At 41.4% G+C, this 19,602-nt stretch overlaps 1 protein-coding gene across 2 annotated transcripts in view; it reads right to left on the bottom strand.

The window, feature by feature from the left end:
• The window catches only part of LOC129169320 (guanine nucleotide-binding protein G(olf) subunit alpha), a 91,545-nt gene that overhangs the window by 41,465 nt on the left and 30,478 nt on the right, over positions 1-19,602 (bottom strand). For both annotated transcript variants that reach the window (XM_054755652.1, XM_054755661.1), the window contains exon 5: positions 5,119-5,216. In XM_054755652.1, the coding sequence (XP_054611627.1) occupies positions 5,119-5,216 (98 nt within the window). The remainder of the gene's footprint in view (positions 1-5,118; positions 5,217-19,602) is intronic.

Raw genomic sequence — 19,602 nt, 5'->3', positions numbered from 1 at the left:
AACCACTAGACCACCGTGCAGCCCTGCTTTGATCCAATTCTCAAATATTTCAATGTTTGACTTAGGTGTTCTATATAAACAACTTAATACATTTTTGCTTTTTTCATTATAGATTTCAATGGTTATGCATTCTAAGATGTCATCAATAGCAAATTACATTTTTGATGACTTGATGACAGATGTTTGACACACGAATCTATGTCTTTTTCCAATTCCATTTGTTAATGTTATAAAAATGTAGCTGTTCGTCATACACATGTGTTGACTACCATAAATAAAACAGCTGTATTCTTATGTTAGTTTGTTGAAGTCCTTCAAACTCCTGACCACTAACACTTTTGCTTGTTCTGGAGTGCCATTTAGCCCAGAAAGCAGTGAAGGCCGAAGGGCCAGCAGTGGCGGTCCCAGCAGGGAGAGGTTGATGTCAGCGCGGGAGCAGGAAGCAGGAAGCGAGTTGTTGATCCAGAGCTAATTTGGCTAGCAGGCCGCGCTACCGGCGCTCGTCTCAGGAAAGCTGGGGAAGATGGACAACAGCGGCCAGTACCATTTGTGTTTTGTGTACCACTGCCTTAATGGCAGATGAGAACCGCCAGATGATTGCACAAAACGAGGCTTACACGCTCAGGCTCCATGTCGGGATCCCGCTGCAGATGATCGATGTACAAGCCAGAAGAAAGCACGGAAACTTACCGACACAGGCTCAGTTCTGGGCCTTCTGAGGTGGTAAGTGTCCCTTTCTCCTTGGCACTCTCGTTTTGATTCAGAAGCTTTTTGGTCTGATGCGTTGTGAGTGCGGCCCTGACACGCTCTTAACTCTATGCAGAACATGCATAGTGATGACTCATCCAGTAGCACCCAAAAAGTGTCCTTACTAATTATTTATTGGAGACTTCCTGACTTGTAGCCAGGGGTGTTATTTCATGTCTACAGGGCTCTAATAATGTTACAAAACATTTTAGAAGGTCATTAACAGGTTTTCTATGCTATAACTACGAAAATATTCAATTTATTAATATTGAATCCTACTTAGCGGAAATTTACAACCACGATAAACAAGGGACAACTGTAAATCAACCACTCCTCAACAACTGCTCCTTTTCCAAGGTGTTGAATTGTGCAAGAGTAAACATAAGATGTTTTGTTTGAAACAAACAAAGCATAATCATAAGTTTGGGGAAGGCCCCTTTCTGTTGCCAATGCACAAAGCAAAGCTCCATAAAGGTGTGCTTGTAGGAGTTTTGTGTGGAAGAAGCCTGTCAAACACCCAGAAGAGTGGAAGCTGTTGACAGAAAAAAAAATCACTGTTCACTTCCTGTAGGTGGAACATGACCAAATACTTTTGCTCATTTCCCACAGTGAGCGTGAGTACTACAAGGTTATATGTGTGTGTTGAAAAAAAGATCTAAAAGTTTGATTGGGCTTTCCAAAGCTCTGCAATGGAACGGGTCCTGAGCGGCTGAAAATAGCCCCCAATCAATCCCTTGGCAAACGCACATCTGTGCCGTTAAAACAGAAATGTGCGACGCACAGGGCGGATCAATGAATTCCAAAAGCATCAATATGAACTTGCTGTTTGGCAGGAACAAGTGCTTCCCACTGGCTCCTACTTATTTCCTGCCCAGAGGGCCGTCCAGCATAAGGCCTACCGGGATAGTTAGCTGCTGGAAGAAAAAGGGCGAGTGAAGTTGAAGTGCAATGAAGAAGATGATGTTCAATGGCACTGACAGCACTGAAACAATTGTGACAGTGATTTACATGCCGTGGCCGTCCATTGGCGATAATGACTGAAAAAATGTCTGTCCCCGAGGGTGACTTTGCTCTAATTGGTGAGAGCAGGAAAGGGCAGGGAAAAGGTTTGTTGTAAAATTTCATAGAAAGCGGCCTTTAGTTTAGTAGAGGCAGTACCATCAGCAGTGCTGATGTGCACTCAGGCAGGACCAAAGCATTTCATGCAGATATGTGAACATTTCACGTTTACTACCAAAAAAAACCCAAAAAACCCCCCAACAATCGTGACTACATTTGAAAAAAGTATTCTCAATCCCTTGGTATACATTTGCTGAGAATGCGCACCCTCGCGCAAAATGGGGCCTCCATGGACCGCAGGGCCCTACACACTGTGTGTGTAGGAAGGGACAGCCCTGGTTGTTAAAATTAAAACAAAGATCATATAATGTCTAAATAAGGGTTCACGATAATTACGGGCCAATACAATGAATTATGACATCATACAGATAAATCACATTTTAATTAAAAATTTATGAAAATTCATTAAAAAATAGCTCCAATAATCGCTCAAAAAAAAAACTCCAATGAGGGAAAAATACCTGTACTGTGCTGAAGGTGGGTTAGCGTGAGCAGATCAAGTGCCACTTTTCTGTGACGTCCTGCAAATGGCCTGTCATAACTTTCCGAGCTCATGTGTAAACAAACATGGTGTCGATGGTGTGGGACTTCTCACTGTTTCAGAGTAGGACATTTGGCCAAATGCTCCAAATGCTCTGCAAACATTTGCGATGAGGGTAAAAAAAACATGGAGCTTCAACACATCAAACCTTATCAGCCACCTGAAAAGCCAGCTTCGCTACAACCCCCAGGGCTTGTTCCTATCGCAGCGGTATTTGAAAAGTGCTAAGAGTTTGCCAGAGATGACCCAATGGCTAAAACGACCTGTAGTTTCATCAAGGAAACGATAATGATGCCGCTGGACAGCCAGCTCTTTACCATTGTTGAAGATCCCCCTTGGAGTTACGCTTCATACTTCTGAGCCACCTAGAGCTGCCACAATTAATTGATGAATCAATTATTAATCGATTATCCAATTAATAGACTATTTTGGTAATCAATCAATCGTTTCATTTAAAACTGTACTGTAAATATCCTAATTTCAGCCTCCCAAATCTGACTATTTTTTAATTTCCTTAGTCATATATGAAAGCAGACCTATTATCTTTGTGTTTGAGGCAAAACAAGATAGTCACACACATTAGCTTTGACTTTGGAAAAGAGCAATCACCATTTTTGCCTTTTTCTGATATCTTGCAAAACAAACCACTGCAGAGATATACATGTATACATACAGCGTGCGTAAGAACATTCCCATGCAAGTATGGGATTTATCCACTTGTACTTGTATGTAGGGAAATGCATACATTTATGCACAACTCTTACCATGTGTACACACAAAACCTAGTGGTAGAACAGTGAAACTACAAATAGCTATGGCTGTGCCTGTCCAGTGCAGACCATATCATCTTGCTACGTACTTCACACCTTGACCACCAAATGATGCGATGTTGTATCGATTTTTAAAATAATCGTTAGTTGCAGCCCTACAGCCACCGCTATTTTTTTTGTTTTTTTAAATAATAGTAGTGATGTCATGATATTTGGTTAAAACAAATCTACGATTCCCGACTCTAAATTGTCCATAGGTATGAATGTGAGTGTGAACGGTTGTTTGTCTATATGTGCCCTGCCATTGGCTGGCGACCAGCCGAGGGTGTATCCCGCCTCTCGCCAAAAGTCAGCTGGGATAGGCTCCAGCATACCCCCGCGACCCTCGTGAGGCATAGAAAATGGATGGATGGAAATCTACAGGTACAGTTAGTCAAATCCAGCTTTGTTTGAGTCGTTCTTACCTCCAGGTGTACACAAACTACAGTTACATAACATGTTTTAAAAATAGATATAAAAAAATATTGGTTATCGGCATGTCTTGAGGAGCAGGAAGTTATCACAATTAGTTAGAAAAAAATATATGGTGTACAGTATCTAGTAATAAACAAGCTTACATTTTGTCTTGCAATAGCAGAGAAGAAATTGAAAGCAGGTTTTATGGATAGGACATGCTTTTGTATTGAATGCTTACATCAAACAAGCGTAAATATTCAGCCCAATTTCTAGGCAGAGAAATTTCAAGTCCTTCCCAGCACTTTCACCATAACTCAAGCACTTTGTCAACTGTGAAAAATTCTATTAATTTTCATGAATCCAGTCTTATGATGACTTCCTGAATGTTAACGTTGATGGAAATAGGCTTCATGTCCATTTTATTAGGCACACCTGAACTGAGCGCCATGTCTAATATTGTGCCCACCAGAAAACATGACATACAGTGTGTCATTAAATAAACACCTCTCAGACAGCAGAGAAAGAGGAAGTACAGACTGTGGCCTGGAAGGCGGTGCTTACAGCCATGTGAGCGTCACCTGACTCGCTCCCTCCTTTTGTGCTCTTAGGCAAAGAGAGCGCGAGGCCAAGACTTGACCTGCAGTCAAATGTATGTTCAAGGAGCCGAGCGATTCAGTAAGAGCCTTCTGAGACGCCATGTCTGCACGCTGAGACGCAGTAAGACTCGCCAGACCCCGCTTAACAGCGGGCCACACAACAACACGGCCCAGTCACTGATTAAAACCTTTGGGATGGGAGGGCACAAATGGCCTGCAGCACGTGCTCACCTACATGTGAGGACAAAGACATGAAGAAGAAAAAAAATACATGACTGTCCAACAGCAGCAAGCCTTGCCACACTGCACTTATCAGGATTTCCAAACAGTGACTGCAGTTGTACAATTGTTTAAAAAAGAAAAAACTCTCCGTGCAGGTGGCCACCAAAAACTGATCATGACCCACATACGCTTTTGTCCCGCTGGAATTTAGCAATAGGTCTCCATAAATAAGGACAAAAGAGAAACTTTTAAGTGAGAATGCCTGCACAATGTAACTTATGCCTATAGACAATAACTCCCATTGGAAAGCCACAGACCTCTGCCAAGGCCCAAAACAAAACCTTTGACAGTACAGGTGTACCTAATGATGAGGCTGCTGAGTGTATTTACAGTAAATGGGGGAGGGGGACATTGCAAATGTCACACGGCAGGTGAACAGACACATGTATACATTTTACAAAAGGACAAACTTCGCTGCTTGCTTGTCTTGCCAACACCCACAGCAAACATCCCGCTCGTGTTCACATATGACAAGACACAAGCGCACACTGTGGTGCCTCCAGCTCCAGCTTCATGCCGACACCACTGACGGAGATGCGACAAACATTTATTGAATATGCAACCAAAAACACACTTAGTACTAAAAAAACAAAAAGTCTCCACTCACTATTGTGCGCAGTCGATGAGCTGGTACTCGTTGGACCTCTCGAAGCATGCCTTCACCCCTTCATCGTCCCACAGCTTCTTTGCATGGTCAAAGAACTCCTGGGGGGAAAGAAAGAGGAAGCGCTGAGAAAGGCATGATGGGAAATGGATGGCTTTTGAACCTAAGCAGTGTGGCATCATTGCAGTAAAACGGCGTGCAGTCAACACAACACAAAAACACAACACTGGGAAATGCTAACAAGCGTCCTAAAAACTAGATAGTTATCCTTTACACCAGGGCTCTTCAACTGGCCGCCCGCCAGCCACATCAGGCCCACCAAAGTTTTCATTCGGCCAGCTCAACATCACCTAAATCATAAAAAGCATTCAGTCAATGTAGACGTACTCGTTCATGCAGGGCTTCCAGGGCTCTGCCAACACGTCACAGAGGTATCAGTAGATAAAAAAGAACACAACTCTCTCTTAAACATGCCGCTATCGAAGCTTTTAAAAAAAATAAAAAGTAGATAGTGAAAATCTGACTTTTAACAGCAATATAAATATGTAGTTATAAAAAAAATGCCATGGCAAAGTTAGGGCCCGATTATTTCCGCGTTAACGGAATCATAGAATTGGCCAATAAAAACGGAATCTACTTTTAAATGCGGAATCTCGCAAATATTGACATATTTTGAATTAAATGCTGTAATGGTGAGCAGGAGGAACGTTGTGTGGGGAAATATTTCCCAGCGGACCGCTCATTCATAGCGGCATGTGCTTCCAAACACTAACCAGCCCTCTCTGAAGTAAGTCCATGAAAACCCTCTTTACCGAGCGTGAGCTCACGTACAGCAATGGCCACTGTAAACTGTCTGGGTTAGCTTAGTTTAGCAGAGCATGCTAGCGGGCTGTGTGTGTGCCAAAGTTGTGTTTTAGGTCATGTAACCGAGCGTTTTAGGATGCCCATACCCGCTGACTTAGTGTGTGAAATAAAGACAACAGCCCCGGTTGCAAGAGCTAGGTATCCCACTTGGCAACAGTCAAAATATATTTTCAACACACACCATACTTCCGGCTTTCAAAGTAAGTGGGTGTCTTTTTAAAAAAATAGCTTACATCAACAAAACGATTGCAATTGCATTCTGCAACTACACCTTTAACCACGAGCACAGATGCGATCGTTTGTTGAGCATTCTGTAGCAATACAAAGTTAGAAAAATACTGGGCAAATTGTCCAATGATGTATTGTATCAATACATTTTTGCATTTATTTAACAGTAATTTTATTCACTGACACAAGCAAACACAATCTATAGTGGTAAAATAAGTGTAAAAAGAGAAAAATGGAATTTTTAAAAATTTAAACAGAAAAAACGGAATTTGGGAAAAAATCAAACAGATTTCATAGGGCACGACAAAGATGATGTGTTTATCAAGTAAACGCTGTTTCCAAGGAATATAACCTACAGAGGGACTCTTTCACACCAAACAAACATGGAAACTTTGACACAGCCCATCCCTTCGCTTTGGATACACGCAGACAGAAATGAAAAACTTGAAAGACAAACTACAAGCAAAGCCAGATGTCATCTCGGTCCTGCTCGACACAACATAAAATAAATATAGCTTCCCACCGGACAGCATGGATCCTTGCTAAAGAGAAAAAGCAGATGTGATGAAGGGCCAAATGCTGCTGCTGATCAGCCAATGAAAAAGCATCAAATATGGAAAGAAGATGCTGCCAAGTGTGTTCATTTGTGTGTTGTCTTCCAGCTTACGCCGACTGGACAATCTTCATTTCACTTTAAATACTGCTTCGATGTAATTTTGTGTTTATTTGATGTACTTTTTATTTTACTTCAAATACTGCAACTTTCTTTTTGTTTGATATACATTTATTTTACTTGAAATACTGCCTAAAAGAAACTTCGTGTTTGACTTTCATTTGACTTGAAATACTGCTGTGATACTTACTTTTGGTCACTGCACTTAAGCTGGGATACTAAAACAGTTTTATTTCAAAGATCGAGAGTTTAATGTTTGTGGAATGAAAATCATATGAAATGCAAGTATTGAAAAGCCTTTTGTCTAGCCTTTTGTCAAACTATGGCTTTCATAGTCATGTAGTAGAAGAGCCCTGCTTTACACTATAACCAAGCCACAAAAATTGGGTTAAAAAAAAAAAAAGAAAGAAAATACAGTCAGTCCTCGGTTTTTGTACGCTACAGTTTTCGATGAATCTGTTTTCATCTGAAATTTTAACCAAAATTTAGCCACGGTTTTTGTACACTGTCTTGGTTTTGGTACAATATTACATCTAACAAACTAGTCCATTTGCCGTGTACCGTATCATTCCGCAGTGTGTGGCTGCTAAAATAACCTGGCACTGGGCCAAAAACAAAAAAGCAATTTGATGTAGAAGGTGAGAAACTGTTGAATTCAGTCTCACCTTGATGTGCAAGAAGTCTGCATCTACAATAAGTCATTTCACATTGTTTTCTGCACGTAAAACTAGAATTATTCTCTATTAAAATGTTATTATTTCTTCATATTTTTGTGTCTGGAACAGATTAATTACATTTACATTATTTTCTGTGGGGAAAATTCCCTCGGTTTTTGTACATTTTTGTCAAACCTTAGGGAAGAAATGAATAAAGAAAACCAAAATACTTATCCACATGGTCTCAGACACATGCAGCAACTGCAAACAGGTGGAACTTTGCCAGAGTGCTGGCGCTCGTCTGTGTTGGACATGATTGTTCATGCAGGTGTGTCCATAATATGTGACAGGAATCAACACCCCTCTCACACAGAGGCCTTACTTCAAATAGACACCGGGTACTCTCTGCAGTCGAGTAAATGAATGGGCCCGGCCTTTCCAGTAACTGAAAGAGCCACAGTACTGATTTACAGTAATTAGTATTTAGTCGTAAAGTTGCAGTAACCTGCATTTGAACCCCCAATGTATGTATCAGAGTTTCAGCTACATGTAATTGATCGTGGCGGCCCGCCACTACAAAATAAAAGCCGCCACGCCTGACAAATTAACTTGAAAACAATGTTAAGTTATACAGTATATCGTATGAATGTATATATTGCATATGCTATATAGATACATGTATAGCTAATTGTTTACGCACATATTGACCACAATTAGTTTGAATACAATTTTAAAGATCATACAAATGTTTCACTGCACTTTCTTTTGAAAAACATGCACCGGAATCGCCTCTCTGCCGTGTCGGCATTTGCTAATGTTTCGGCACTCTATGCGGCGCAAGTGCTTTGTGTTGACATTCACTGTGTTCCTTATTAAAGGGCAAATTAAAAAATAGGCCGTAAAATGTGGAGTCAATTGACGACAGCTTGTCACATGTGAAGCCGATCTATGCCAGCGTGTGTGATTGCTCATGTTTCAATCTCATTCCACTTTCTGGCGTCTTTTACCCATTTGCACTGCCTCTCTGGCATTAGCTAGCTGGATCACAGGCGAGCTAGAAGTGGTATCACATCCATGCTAACTTACTTTTTAAAGTGTCACTTAACAACCTTGCTCTCTTGTTATCATTATAATACTTATGGCTTGTCTTGAAAACACTAGATGTGTGTCTGAGGTGTTCAACAAACACGTCGTGTGTCCAGCTTTAGACAGTGATGCTTGAGTAGCTCACCAAAGAATATTTGCTTCACTCTTAGTAGTAGTTTAGTGTTCTATTCAAACATGATGCCTGTATTTAATGACAAATGAGCATACTGAGTGGAGATGTACTTTCTAAATAACTACAATTAAATGTTTGTTGGCAGTCACATAAAATAGCATTCTTTTTGTCAAAGTATCTTTAATAATGCTGTGCTATCATAACTTTGGACTCTGAATTTATACTCTTTATACAGGACACATTTCTAGTAGTCACATAGTACTATTGGACTAAATACGTCAGGTAACAAAAAGAGGCCCAACATTTTCAACTCACTTAAAACATTAAATAAATAAGTTATAAATAAATAATAAATAAATTAAGTCATAAAAAATTGCTATTTGTCATATTTTTTTTTTTAAGTGCAAACGCAGCAATGGCACGACACAGCAGCGGCAATCCCATGCAGCCCACCACGACGGCTTCAGAAAATTCTAGGTAAAACCCTGATGTATTCTATTTATTTACACTTGACTTTGTCACCACGACTGCTGAGGAGAACACGGTCATGGAAAAGAACACCACCAGTGGCGCCCCGACACTTCTGCACACTATTCAGGGTTTCTGCTACATGTAATGGATCGTGGCGAAGTGCCACAGTAAAATACAAGCCGCCACAGCTTTTTTTTAATGTGAAAACAATGTTCAGTAATACAGTGTATGAATGGACATTCCCTGTACTGTATATGCTATATGAGGGCTGCCCCATTACGGCAGTTGTGAAGGTAGTGTTGGTCTGGTCACCTAAATTCTAAGGGGCATTTTGTAGAGGTCATGTCGTGATTCGGCAGCAAAAAAAAAGGGGGGAGAACAGATGTCACACAGCCACACGGATAATGAAATTTTCATCTTTATTATTCCGATTATGGATAAACTAACTGAGCAGTAAGATGCCTATATCTATAACAAAAGTTATCCGTTCCACAAATGGCCATGTGTTCCACACTTTAGACACCCATGCAGCAAGTCATTGTGTCCAATCTCTACCTTCTTGGCTCTGTTGGCCAGGGACTGGGTTGCATTGTGGGGTTTTTTTACAGCTTTTAGACATGCATTGCAGGGCGTTATGGAGGTGGACCTCACTCCCGCTCACCTGTTCGGCTTGTATTTAATTGCTGAATAAACACATGATGTAAGAAACACTTACAGTACATGCGCCCCTTTCTCACTAAATATTGTGACAATGTCACTAAATTGTGTTATGAAACGGAACTGGTGATCACTGGTACTTGAAAGCTAGCACTGAGCCAAATCCAATAAGCATCAATACAACTGCTCGATGATTAAGGGTGCAGACAAATCCGAACATCTATGTGGGTTGGTTTGACAAATCTTATGTAAAATTTGATCAAATGTAGAATTACTACAGCTACAGCTTGGACATTAACAAGTACCAAGCAGCTGTTCAACTCCAATATAAAAAACAGCCACACGTCAGTTGCTGATGCTGACGCTGGCAACACCGAGTTAGGTTGGATTGCAAGATGTGCCTAAAGCACTTCATGTGTACTTCCAACACTACCACTTCCATATTACTGTACTATCATTCACAGTAGCAAAGATTGTGAAAAATTGTTTGCCCCCTTCTCGATTTCTTTTTTTTTTTTTTGCATGTTTTTCACGCTTTTTTGGAATTTAGCCCATCATCCACAATTCGTATGAGACATGAACACATTTCTCTTCTGATTACCGATTACTGACACACCTGTCCTCAATGTTCTCTGATTGCAGTTGTTGCTGCTAAGGGTGGTCCAACCAGGTATTTAGTCACTTTTTCACACAGGGTCATGTAGGTTTGGATGTTTTTTTTCCCTTTTAAAGCAATAACTCAAATTAATTAAGTTGTATGACATCCCCATCTGCAGTGTAGTGCATCAACAGTGACTTACCCCCCACTTAGTCCAGCCCAGTTCTGGTTGGATTTCGGTGATGAGGAACATAGTTCCGGTTAGTTGGTGGGGCCACTTCAGTAAAGAGTTTGGTTTCTCAAAACAACATGCGTTCAAAAGAGTAAAACATTTGCATCACAAAACTGCCTCCTCAAAAAAAAAAAAAAAAAAAAAATCAGACCTCACAAATTGCTCTGCGTTCTCTCCGTTCGTATCAATACGAGCGTGTATGATCAAGATGAAGACAAATCACTCGGCGTTACTTTCTCTCTGTTCGTATCAACCACCTGTCCATTGTTGTGTTTATGCGTGACTCAAGTGGGACAGCCATCTTCATCACACACACAACAATGGACAGGCGAAAGCGCGCATCGATACAAACAGAGAGAAATTAACGCCAAGCGATTTATGAAGTCTGTTTTTTTTTGAGGAGGCATTTTTGTGATGCAAAAGTATTACTCTTTGAATGCATATTGTTTTGACAAGCCAACAAGTGGCCCCAGCAACTAACCCGGAACTACATTCCTCATCACCGAAATCCGACCAGAACTGGACTCACGGGACCAAGTTTCCCCTAGGATTTTCTGAAGCTGTGGTGGTGGGCTGCATGGGACTGCCACCGCTGTGTTGTGCTGCAATTTTTTTTTTTTTATGGTAAATATTTTATTTGAATTAATTTATTTATTAACTTAGCGTTTTTCCACAACCAACTCTTTTTGACACCACTGTAAGTGTGCGATATATACACACACACACATACACACAGATATATTGGATATATAGTGTTCCCACGCGGTTCACCTTCCGCGGACTCGCTGTTTCCCTGATTTTTTTATGTGCAATTTTAGTGCTTGACCCTGGACTGGTCGATTTTCAAAAGTCAACCTTCAAAAGGCCCACATATGGAAAGTTGTCCTGTTGTTGAAGTTGTGGCAGTAAATGAAGTGGAGGCAGTGTGGGCCTCCTTCTCAGGAACAATGGGGGGCATTATGAGAGGTGCTCCTCTTATCAATGACTTTGAGACATTTCCCAGGACTTTTGCGCCAATATCGCTCCTTGCTTCCTGCACACAAGTCATTCAACCTTCAGACTTCTCCCCTCGCCCAGAACCACCACATGACCACGCGCACTCAGCACTGGCTCTACGCTAGCACTGTGCATGAGTCTCAACGTAGCCCCCAACCGGAGGCTGATAAATCACATGCTGTGGGAGACATCCTCTCAGCAGATCTGATGATTTTTCTCAGTGGGGAAGACAACCGCCGATCCAGCTGGCCCGAGTCTCACATTCAACTGTTGACTGCAGATGTATCACACACCTCGCCCGGTGCAGACCTCCGCCATGGCTGAACGATTATACCTACAAAGTAGTGCTTGAGGTATTCTTCCTAGCTTAGCAACTAGCGGAATACAAGCCTTTTTCACACACAGATCCTGCAGAACTGGCACATTAGAGCCTTAAAGGGAATGAATGTACTGTATGCCGTGGCTCCTGTGCACACACATGTGCACGCGCTCACACACACGCACACATGCAAACAAACACACACATACACACAAGTTATGTTTGTTGTCAGCTAATGATTGCAAATTGATAACCACACAACGACTCGTAATTGTCGGTGGCTTCTCTGAGACTGCTGACTGTTGTGCACGTGCACGCACCACGGATATGTACCACAATACCAGACAGCCGTGAACAGCAATTCTTTCATACGGGCCAAACAAAAATTTACAAACATTTTTATGCAGTTTAATCTTTAACTGTAAAAAAGAGACAATTAGGGGAGGGAGGAAGGAAGGTTTGAGGCGTGGGTGGGCTACAATATAGCGATCTAATGTTATTTGTTATGTATTGGCTAAAACGAAGACACAAACAACACAAAGCGCAAAATGAATACGGAGCCACCATCCACCAGTACAAGCCCCAAGTTTGTTTTTCAGAAATATGCACATTAGCGCTCAATAACGTCATCAGTTCTTACCTTTATGCTATCCCACACAGTATCAGCATTTGGGACCAAATATGAGGTGAGAGAAAACGGACAAAAATACACTATAGTCTGTGTAGCGTCTGTGCAGCATTGGAGAAAGTTAGATGGTGCGTTCAAAAGTTAGATGTTGCATTCATGGGGCGAAACAAAACAACACCCATCCATCCATTCATTTTCTATGCCGCTTATTCTAATTAGGGTTGCGGGGGTATGCTGGAGCCTATCCCAGCTGACTTCAGGCGACAGGCGGGGTGCACCCTGGACTGGTGGCCAGCCAATGGCAGGGCACATATAGACAAACAACCATTCACACTCACATTCATACCTATGGACAATTTAGACCACATGTGTCAAACTGGTGCCCTGGAGGGCCGAGATGCTGCAGGTTTTCTCTCCAACCAGTTTCTTCAGCAGGTGATTTAATTGATGAGCTCCTTCCCTCAAACTGAAGGTGTTGATCATTAAAATCACCTGCTTTAGTGACTGGCTGGAAAGAAACCTGCAGTGTCTCGGCCCCCCATGGCACCAGTTTGACACCCCTGATTTAGAGTCTCCAATTAACCTAAAATGCATGTTTTTGGAATGTGGGAGGAAGCCGGAGTACCCAGAGAAAACCCACACATGCACGCCTAACAGAGATTCTAACCCAGGTCTTCCCGATCTCCTGACTGTGACTGTGTGGCCAACACGCTATCCACTAGACTACCGTGCGGCATGTGTGGTATATAAAATATTATTGGACAGAGACAACTGCTTTCAACACATTATTAACTGAAAACCTGGATGAAAAGCAGGCTTGCGGGCACCTCATGTGGTCGTGGGGGCTACCTGGTGCCTGTGGGCACCACGTTGGTGACCCCTGGTATATACAGTATATTCTTTTCAATACATGTGTTCCACTTTGATTATGTTCTACTACATGGTTTACAAATTACAGTTCAACAGAAAAGTTTTTTGAATGAAAATATTTCAAAATAACCCATTTTAGAGCTGTAATACGGAACGCTAAAATGGTGGTATTTTTGCCTAAGGCTATCATAGTGTCAGAATCACATGTCCTAAGTGGCACTTGACATTATTCCACTCCAATCCTCTGGGTGGAGGCAGAGCGCATTGCTTTGAAAGTGGCGGACAACTTCCACAGTCGTTGTGGACAAGAAATCACATGCACGATCTTCTTCACGTTCTTCTGGGTTTGCTATCCACACTCGTGGCTCCGCTTCGTGGCGCTCGCATGTTAGCATTGTTTGGTGTGGGAAAGCAGTTGGCGAGCAGCTCGCTCATCATTTTTACAACTCATATCAACGGCGTTCACCTGCATACAAAAAAGGTGTTTCTGCTGTGTTTGCTTTCTTTCCTCTATTTGCTTCCACTTGCGTTGCACATCAGCCGCTATGAATAAGATTTAACCGCGCTGATTAAATTCTCCATTGGCTGCCTCTTGCCAAATCAAGGAGGGGCGTGGCTCAGGGTTGTAGGGGGCACAAAGCAGGGCAGTGGGTGTTGTGGTAGGTTGGGGGCAGGCGGGTGGAAGCGGCATGTGCTCCTCGGGGCTCTTTTCCACAGAGGCGTGTGACACTGGGCCTTTCTCAACCCTTTCCTGTGCTCTCACTCAATGAACACGAGCCACCGTCCAAGACACTGACAGGGTTTTATCTCGGTCACTGATAGTGGCGAGTGTGTACGGGAAGCGCTAAGATCAAACCCCATGGGTGGGTCAGGCTGACAGCGATGGGAAAAATGGCCTCAAATCTTGAGCGACTAAAAGAAAGTTAAAGAGCGAGTGGGATCTGACTGGCTTGTTCCATCGCAAGGGGACACGGGAATTCCTTTGGGTGAAGTTATTAAAAGATCGTTGGGCTTTGAGCAAAATTCAAACAGCCCCAAATAACTCCAAATTCTCTCAGAATACTAATACAAAACATTATTTACTGGAAATGAAAAGAGCCACCAAACACAGAGAGAGCATTTACAGTCATATGGGAAAACAACGTGGTGTTTTCCACTAAGTTACACCATGGGGGTCCTATTTTTATTCATGACTGGCCTTCCACGTACGGTGGTACCTCGGGTTTCGTTATTAATCCATTACAAAGGGTTTGTGAAAAAAACAATCAATTGCTACCCTAAGAAATCATGTAAATCAAATGAATCTGCTCCCGACATCCACAAATATTAACACTAAACACTTTTTACAGAGAATCTAGTTTTTAAAACAATGTGAAACTTGTACAGTAAAAACAAGGAATAATTGAAGGCTCGTTGGCAAAGACGATGAGCCGTGAGGGATGGCGGAACCACACAGACACTACGTTCATGTTTTGCTACCACTTGAATTCAATACTTTCTCACCTTCTTTATTAACACTAGAAGTCCCAGGGTTTTCTTACTCCTGCTAACATGCCCAGAGGACAGCTGAAAGGCTGTGTGCTATAAAATTAACAACTCAATTACTACAATTACCCACCTTTGTTTTGTAAACGCAGCCATTACCTGCCAGATTAGCGGTTCACAAGGGCATTGGAATGTAGTTCCACGAGAATGCGCAGATCAGGTAGGGGGGGTTATGTGTGAAAAAAGCTGGCATGGAAGCTTCAAACATCTACTGGGAAAAAAAAGGCCTACTGGGTGTGGTGTGATGGAAGATGGTAGATGCACAAGAGTGTCATCTATCCATGTTTCACCTTCAGCTAGCCTGCTAACTTTTAGCATTTTAAAATTTTAGCTAATTCCTTCGTGTCTATATGTAAATATAGACAGGGCTTGATGTAGGGCCACTATATAACTGCCTTGGCAATATACGTATACTGTATTGCTACTTTGCTAGGTGTTAGCATACTAACTGTTAGCATGTTAGCTAATTTACTTATGTTTACATGCAAATTTATGCATGGCATGATGTAGGGATACTATAGAACTGCCTTGGCACTTTCAGTAGTAGGTGCTAACTTGCTGGTGCTAGCATGCTAACTGTTACCCTTTTTAGCTAATTTCCCCATGTCAACATGCAAATATAGACATTGCATGATATAGGGACATGGCATGATATAGTGATACTATAGGACGAGACTTGGCACTTTTGATGCTAGCATGCTAACTGTTAGCATTTTAGCTAATTTCCTCATGTCGAAAGGCTAATACACACATGGCATGATGTAGAAACATAGGGCAGCCTTGGCACTTTCGTACTTAGTGCTATCTTGCTAGGTGCTAGAACGCTCAGCATGTGAGCATGTAAATGGGCTTTCACTTGTATAGTGCTTTTCCACCTCCAAGGCACTCAAAGCATTTTTGAGTGCACATTTACCTACTGATGACGCAGCATTAGGGGCAACTGGGGGTTTAGTATCTTGGTACTGCCTTGGCACTTTCGGTATAGAGTGCTATCTTGCTAGGTGCTAGCATGCTAACTGTTAGCATCATAGTATTTAAGCTAATTTCCTCATGTCTAAATGCAAATACAGACATGGCATGATGCTGACACTATAGGCCAGTCTTAGCACTTTTGATGGTAGCATATTAACTGTTAGCTTATTAGCATCTTAGCTAATTTCCACATGTAAATACAGATATGACATGATAGAACACTATAGAACTGCCTTGGCACTTTCGGTATTTAGCGCTATCTTGCTAGGTCCTTGCCTGCTAACTGATAGCATTTTAGCTGATTTACTCACATGGCAATGACATTGAAGCATGCTAGCAAACACTGGGCCAGACGTTCACAACACAGGACATGCCTGTCAAAATTCCCCCCGAGAATTTTCTAGTTCAGGGGGTGCCCATTACATCAATTGCGAGCTACCAGTAGATCACAAAGGTATGAAAATGTTTGGGCACCCCTGATCATTTTCAAGATTTTCCTTTAGAAATCACTGGTTGTTCGGATCAGCACTTTCAGTTAAATATATGTTATAGCAGACGAACACAGTGATATGAGAAGTGAAACGAAGTTCAGAAAGCGCGCAATAATGATTTAAACAAAAGTAGGCAGGCGCCTAAATTTGGGCACCGTTGTAGTTCAATGGATTTGAATACCTTTAGCAGTAATTATTGGAATACAAAGTGTGTTTGGTAAGCTCACTGACCCTTGACCTACATACACAGGTGAAGCCAATCGTGAGAAAGGGTATTTAAGGTGGGCCAATTGCAAGTTGTTCTCCTCTTTGGATCTTCTCTGAAGAGTGGCAACATGGGAGCCTCAAAACAACTGTCAAATGAAGCATGTTCAACATCAAGGTTTAGGGGAAGGATACAAAAAGCCAGCTTAGAGATTTCAGCTGTCAATTTCCACCTTGAGGAACATAGTGAGGAAATGCAAGACCACAGGCACAGTTTTCGTTAAGGCCAGGAGTGGCAGGCCAAGCAAAATCTCAGATAAGCAGAGGCCAAGGATGGTAAGAACAGTCGAACTCAACCCACAGACATACAACATGATCTTGCTGCAGATGGTGTCACTGTGCATCATTCAACTATTCAGCGCACTTACCACAAGGGAATGCTGTATGGGAGAGTAATGCGGAAGAAGCCTTTTCTGCGCACATGCCACATTTGGACAAGCCAGTGACAAGTTGAAGTTGCGCAGGGGTTGGATACTTCAACAAGACAATGACCCACTGCTCAAAATCTACTAAGGCATTCATGCAGAGGAACAAGTACAACATTCTGGAATAGATGACCATCTCAGTCTCCAGACCTGAATATTATTGAAAATCTGTGGTGTGATTTTAAACCGGGCTGTCCATGCTCGGAAACCATCAAACCTGACTGAACTGGAGATGTTTTGGAAAGAAGAATGGTGAAAAATACCTTCAACCAGAATCCAGACCCTCATTGGAAGCTATAGAAAGTGTTTAGAGGCTGTTATTTCTGCAAAAGGAGCATCTACTAATTATTGATGTCATTTTTCTGTTGGGGTGCCCAAATTTATGCACCTGTCTACTGTACTTTTGTTTCAATAATTATTGCAGACTTTCAGTAAATCCTATAAACTTCATTTCACTTCTCATATATCACCGTGTTGGTCTGCTATATGATATATTTACCCTAACTGAAATTGCTGATCTGAACAACCAGTGATCTATAAAGGAAAATCTTAAAAATCATCAGGAGTGCTCAAACTTTAGAAAAGTCCATTTCTGATAGCTTAGCTTGGCGTCCTGAACTCCACTAAGAAATGCATGTTTTGTACATTTCCGCCTGTTAAAGTATTATTTCATGAATAATTGGAAAATGTGCCCATTGCAGAAACCCTTTTAATATGTTGCATGGGCTGCAATGTCTTTTGCATAATCATTTTCATTTCTTGTATATCTGTAATGTTTGATAGCAAATAATAGCATTTGCAGTTAGCTAACAGAAGTCATACATGAACTGAGAGTATGATGAATGCTACATGGCTAACTGACACACTAGTCAGGTTATACACAACTATTGAGGAATTATGTGTGATTATCTTTATTGCCATATTGAACTGAATTGTGAATTGTTGAACGATATCAACTACTTTGATTACCTGTAAACTTTCAAACTGTGAATGTTAAATGCTAATCATTAGTATTTAGTGTAGTAGTTTCAAAGTTTACCGGTTAGATTTGATATACAGTCATGGAAAAAATGATTAGACCACGCTTGTTTCTTCAGTTTCTTGTTCATTTTAATGCTTGATACAACTAAAAGTACCTTTGTTTGGACAAATATAACATTGACAACAAAAATAGCTCATAAGAGTTACATTTTTTGGCAGTACAATGCTATAGCAATACATGTAAGAACTTAAGCGATTTTGGTTATTATCAAGAAAACCATGGAAGTTGGTAGATATCAGCTCTTACATAAATTCTTATGAGCTATATTTGTTATCATCATTATATTTGTCCAAACAAATGTACCTTTAGTTGTACCAGGCATTACAATGGATCAATAAACTGAAGAAACAAGGGTGGTCTAATCATTTTCCCCATGACTGTATATGTTATGTTTTATAGTAAGATATAGATCATGCCGACTTGTAACTTGAATGCTGAAAAGGTGTGTGTACCACTGATATACAGTACAGTCCATGTACAACATACATAAATACCCATATTTAGAAATATAGTACATACAGTATATTGCACAGGTATATATTTATAGATTTCGAGACTTGGTCATTTTAAAAGTAGCTCGCAGGCTGAAAAAGTGTGAGCACCTCTGTTCTAGTTGACCTTTATTGCTGACAAACACAAAGTCCTGCTGAACAAAACAAAATAAGAAAAGAAATTTTAAAAAATAGATATAAAGATAGATGGAAAACAAAAGTGGAAATGTCAAAACTAATTGTAGCCTGTTGAACACACAGTGGCGTGATTAAAATATTGTACAGTAGTTGTAAACCTCTACTTTTCCCGTTACAACACACTGATTTATTCTGGTAAAGATTTATTTTGGTAAAGGCAAAGCACCAACAGTTCACTTTCAGTTTATTCACTTATTCAGTTAATTGAGCAGAGAGTAACTGCCTCATTTACAGAACAATGGTGACAAGATGCTAGTTGTGATGGCTGTTCACACCTGATTAGGACATTAATTCAGCCACTAGGCTGTCCTTTCCGCATGAAAGTTAGAAAAGCCAAATGGCTGTGCTGTGGGACTTGGCGTTTCAGCCTCTCGTCCACACGGGAACGTTGTGCTGGGTGACTTGAATTTGTATTTTTTGAGAACAGCTTCCAGAGTGGGAAAATCTTAAAACAGTGGCTTGCAGTGGCCGTGTAGACAGGCAATATGGCAACGATGACGTCACCGACCCAAACGCCACCCCGTTGCTGTTATGACACCAGAAGAACAAGAGGGAGCCACGCGTGCATAACAACAGCAATGGCGGACTTCAGAGCTTTGCTCGTGCTGCAGCTGGCGCTATTAGCAATATTGCAACAAAACCTCACCG

The sequence above is a fragment of the Dunckerocampus dactyliophorus genome, chromosome 2, assembly GCF_027744805.1.
Source record: "Dunckerocampus dactyliophorus isolate RoL2022-P2 chromosome 2, RoL_Ddac_1.1, whole genome shotgun sequence".
NCBI lineage: Eukaryota > Metazoa > Chordata > Actinopteri > Syngnathiformes > Syngnathidae > Dunckerocampus > Dunckerocampus dactyliophorus.
Note: the sequence above shows the minus strand (reverse complement) of the source record. Positions and strands in the feature narration are given on the sequence as shown.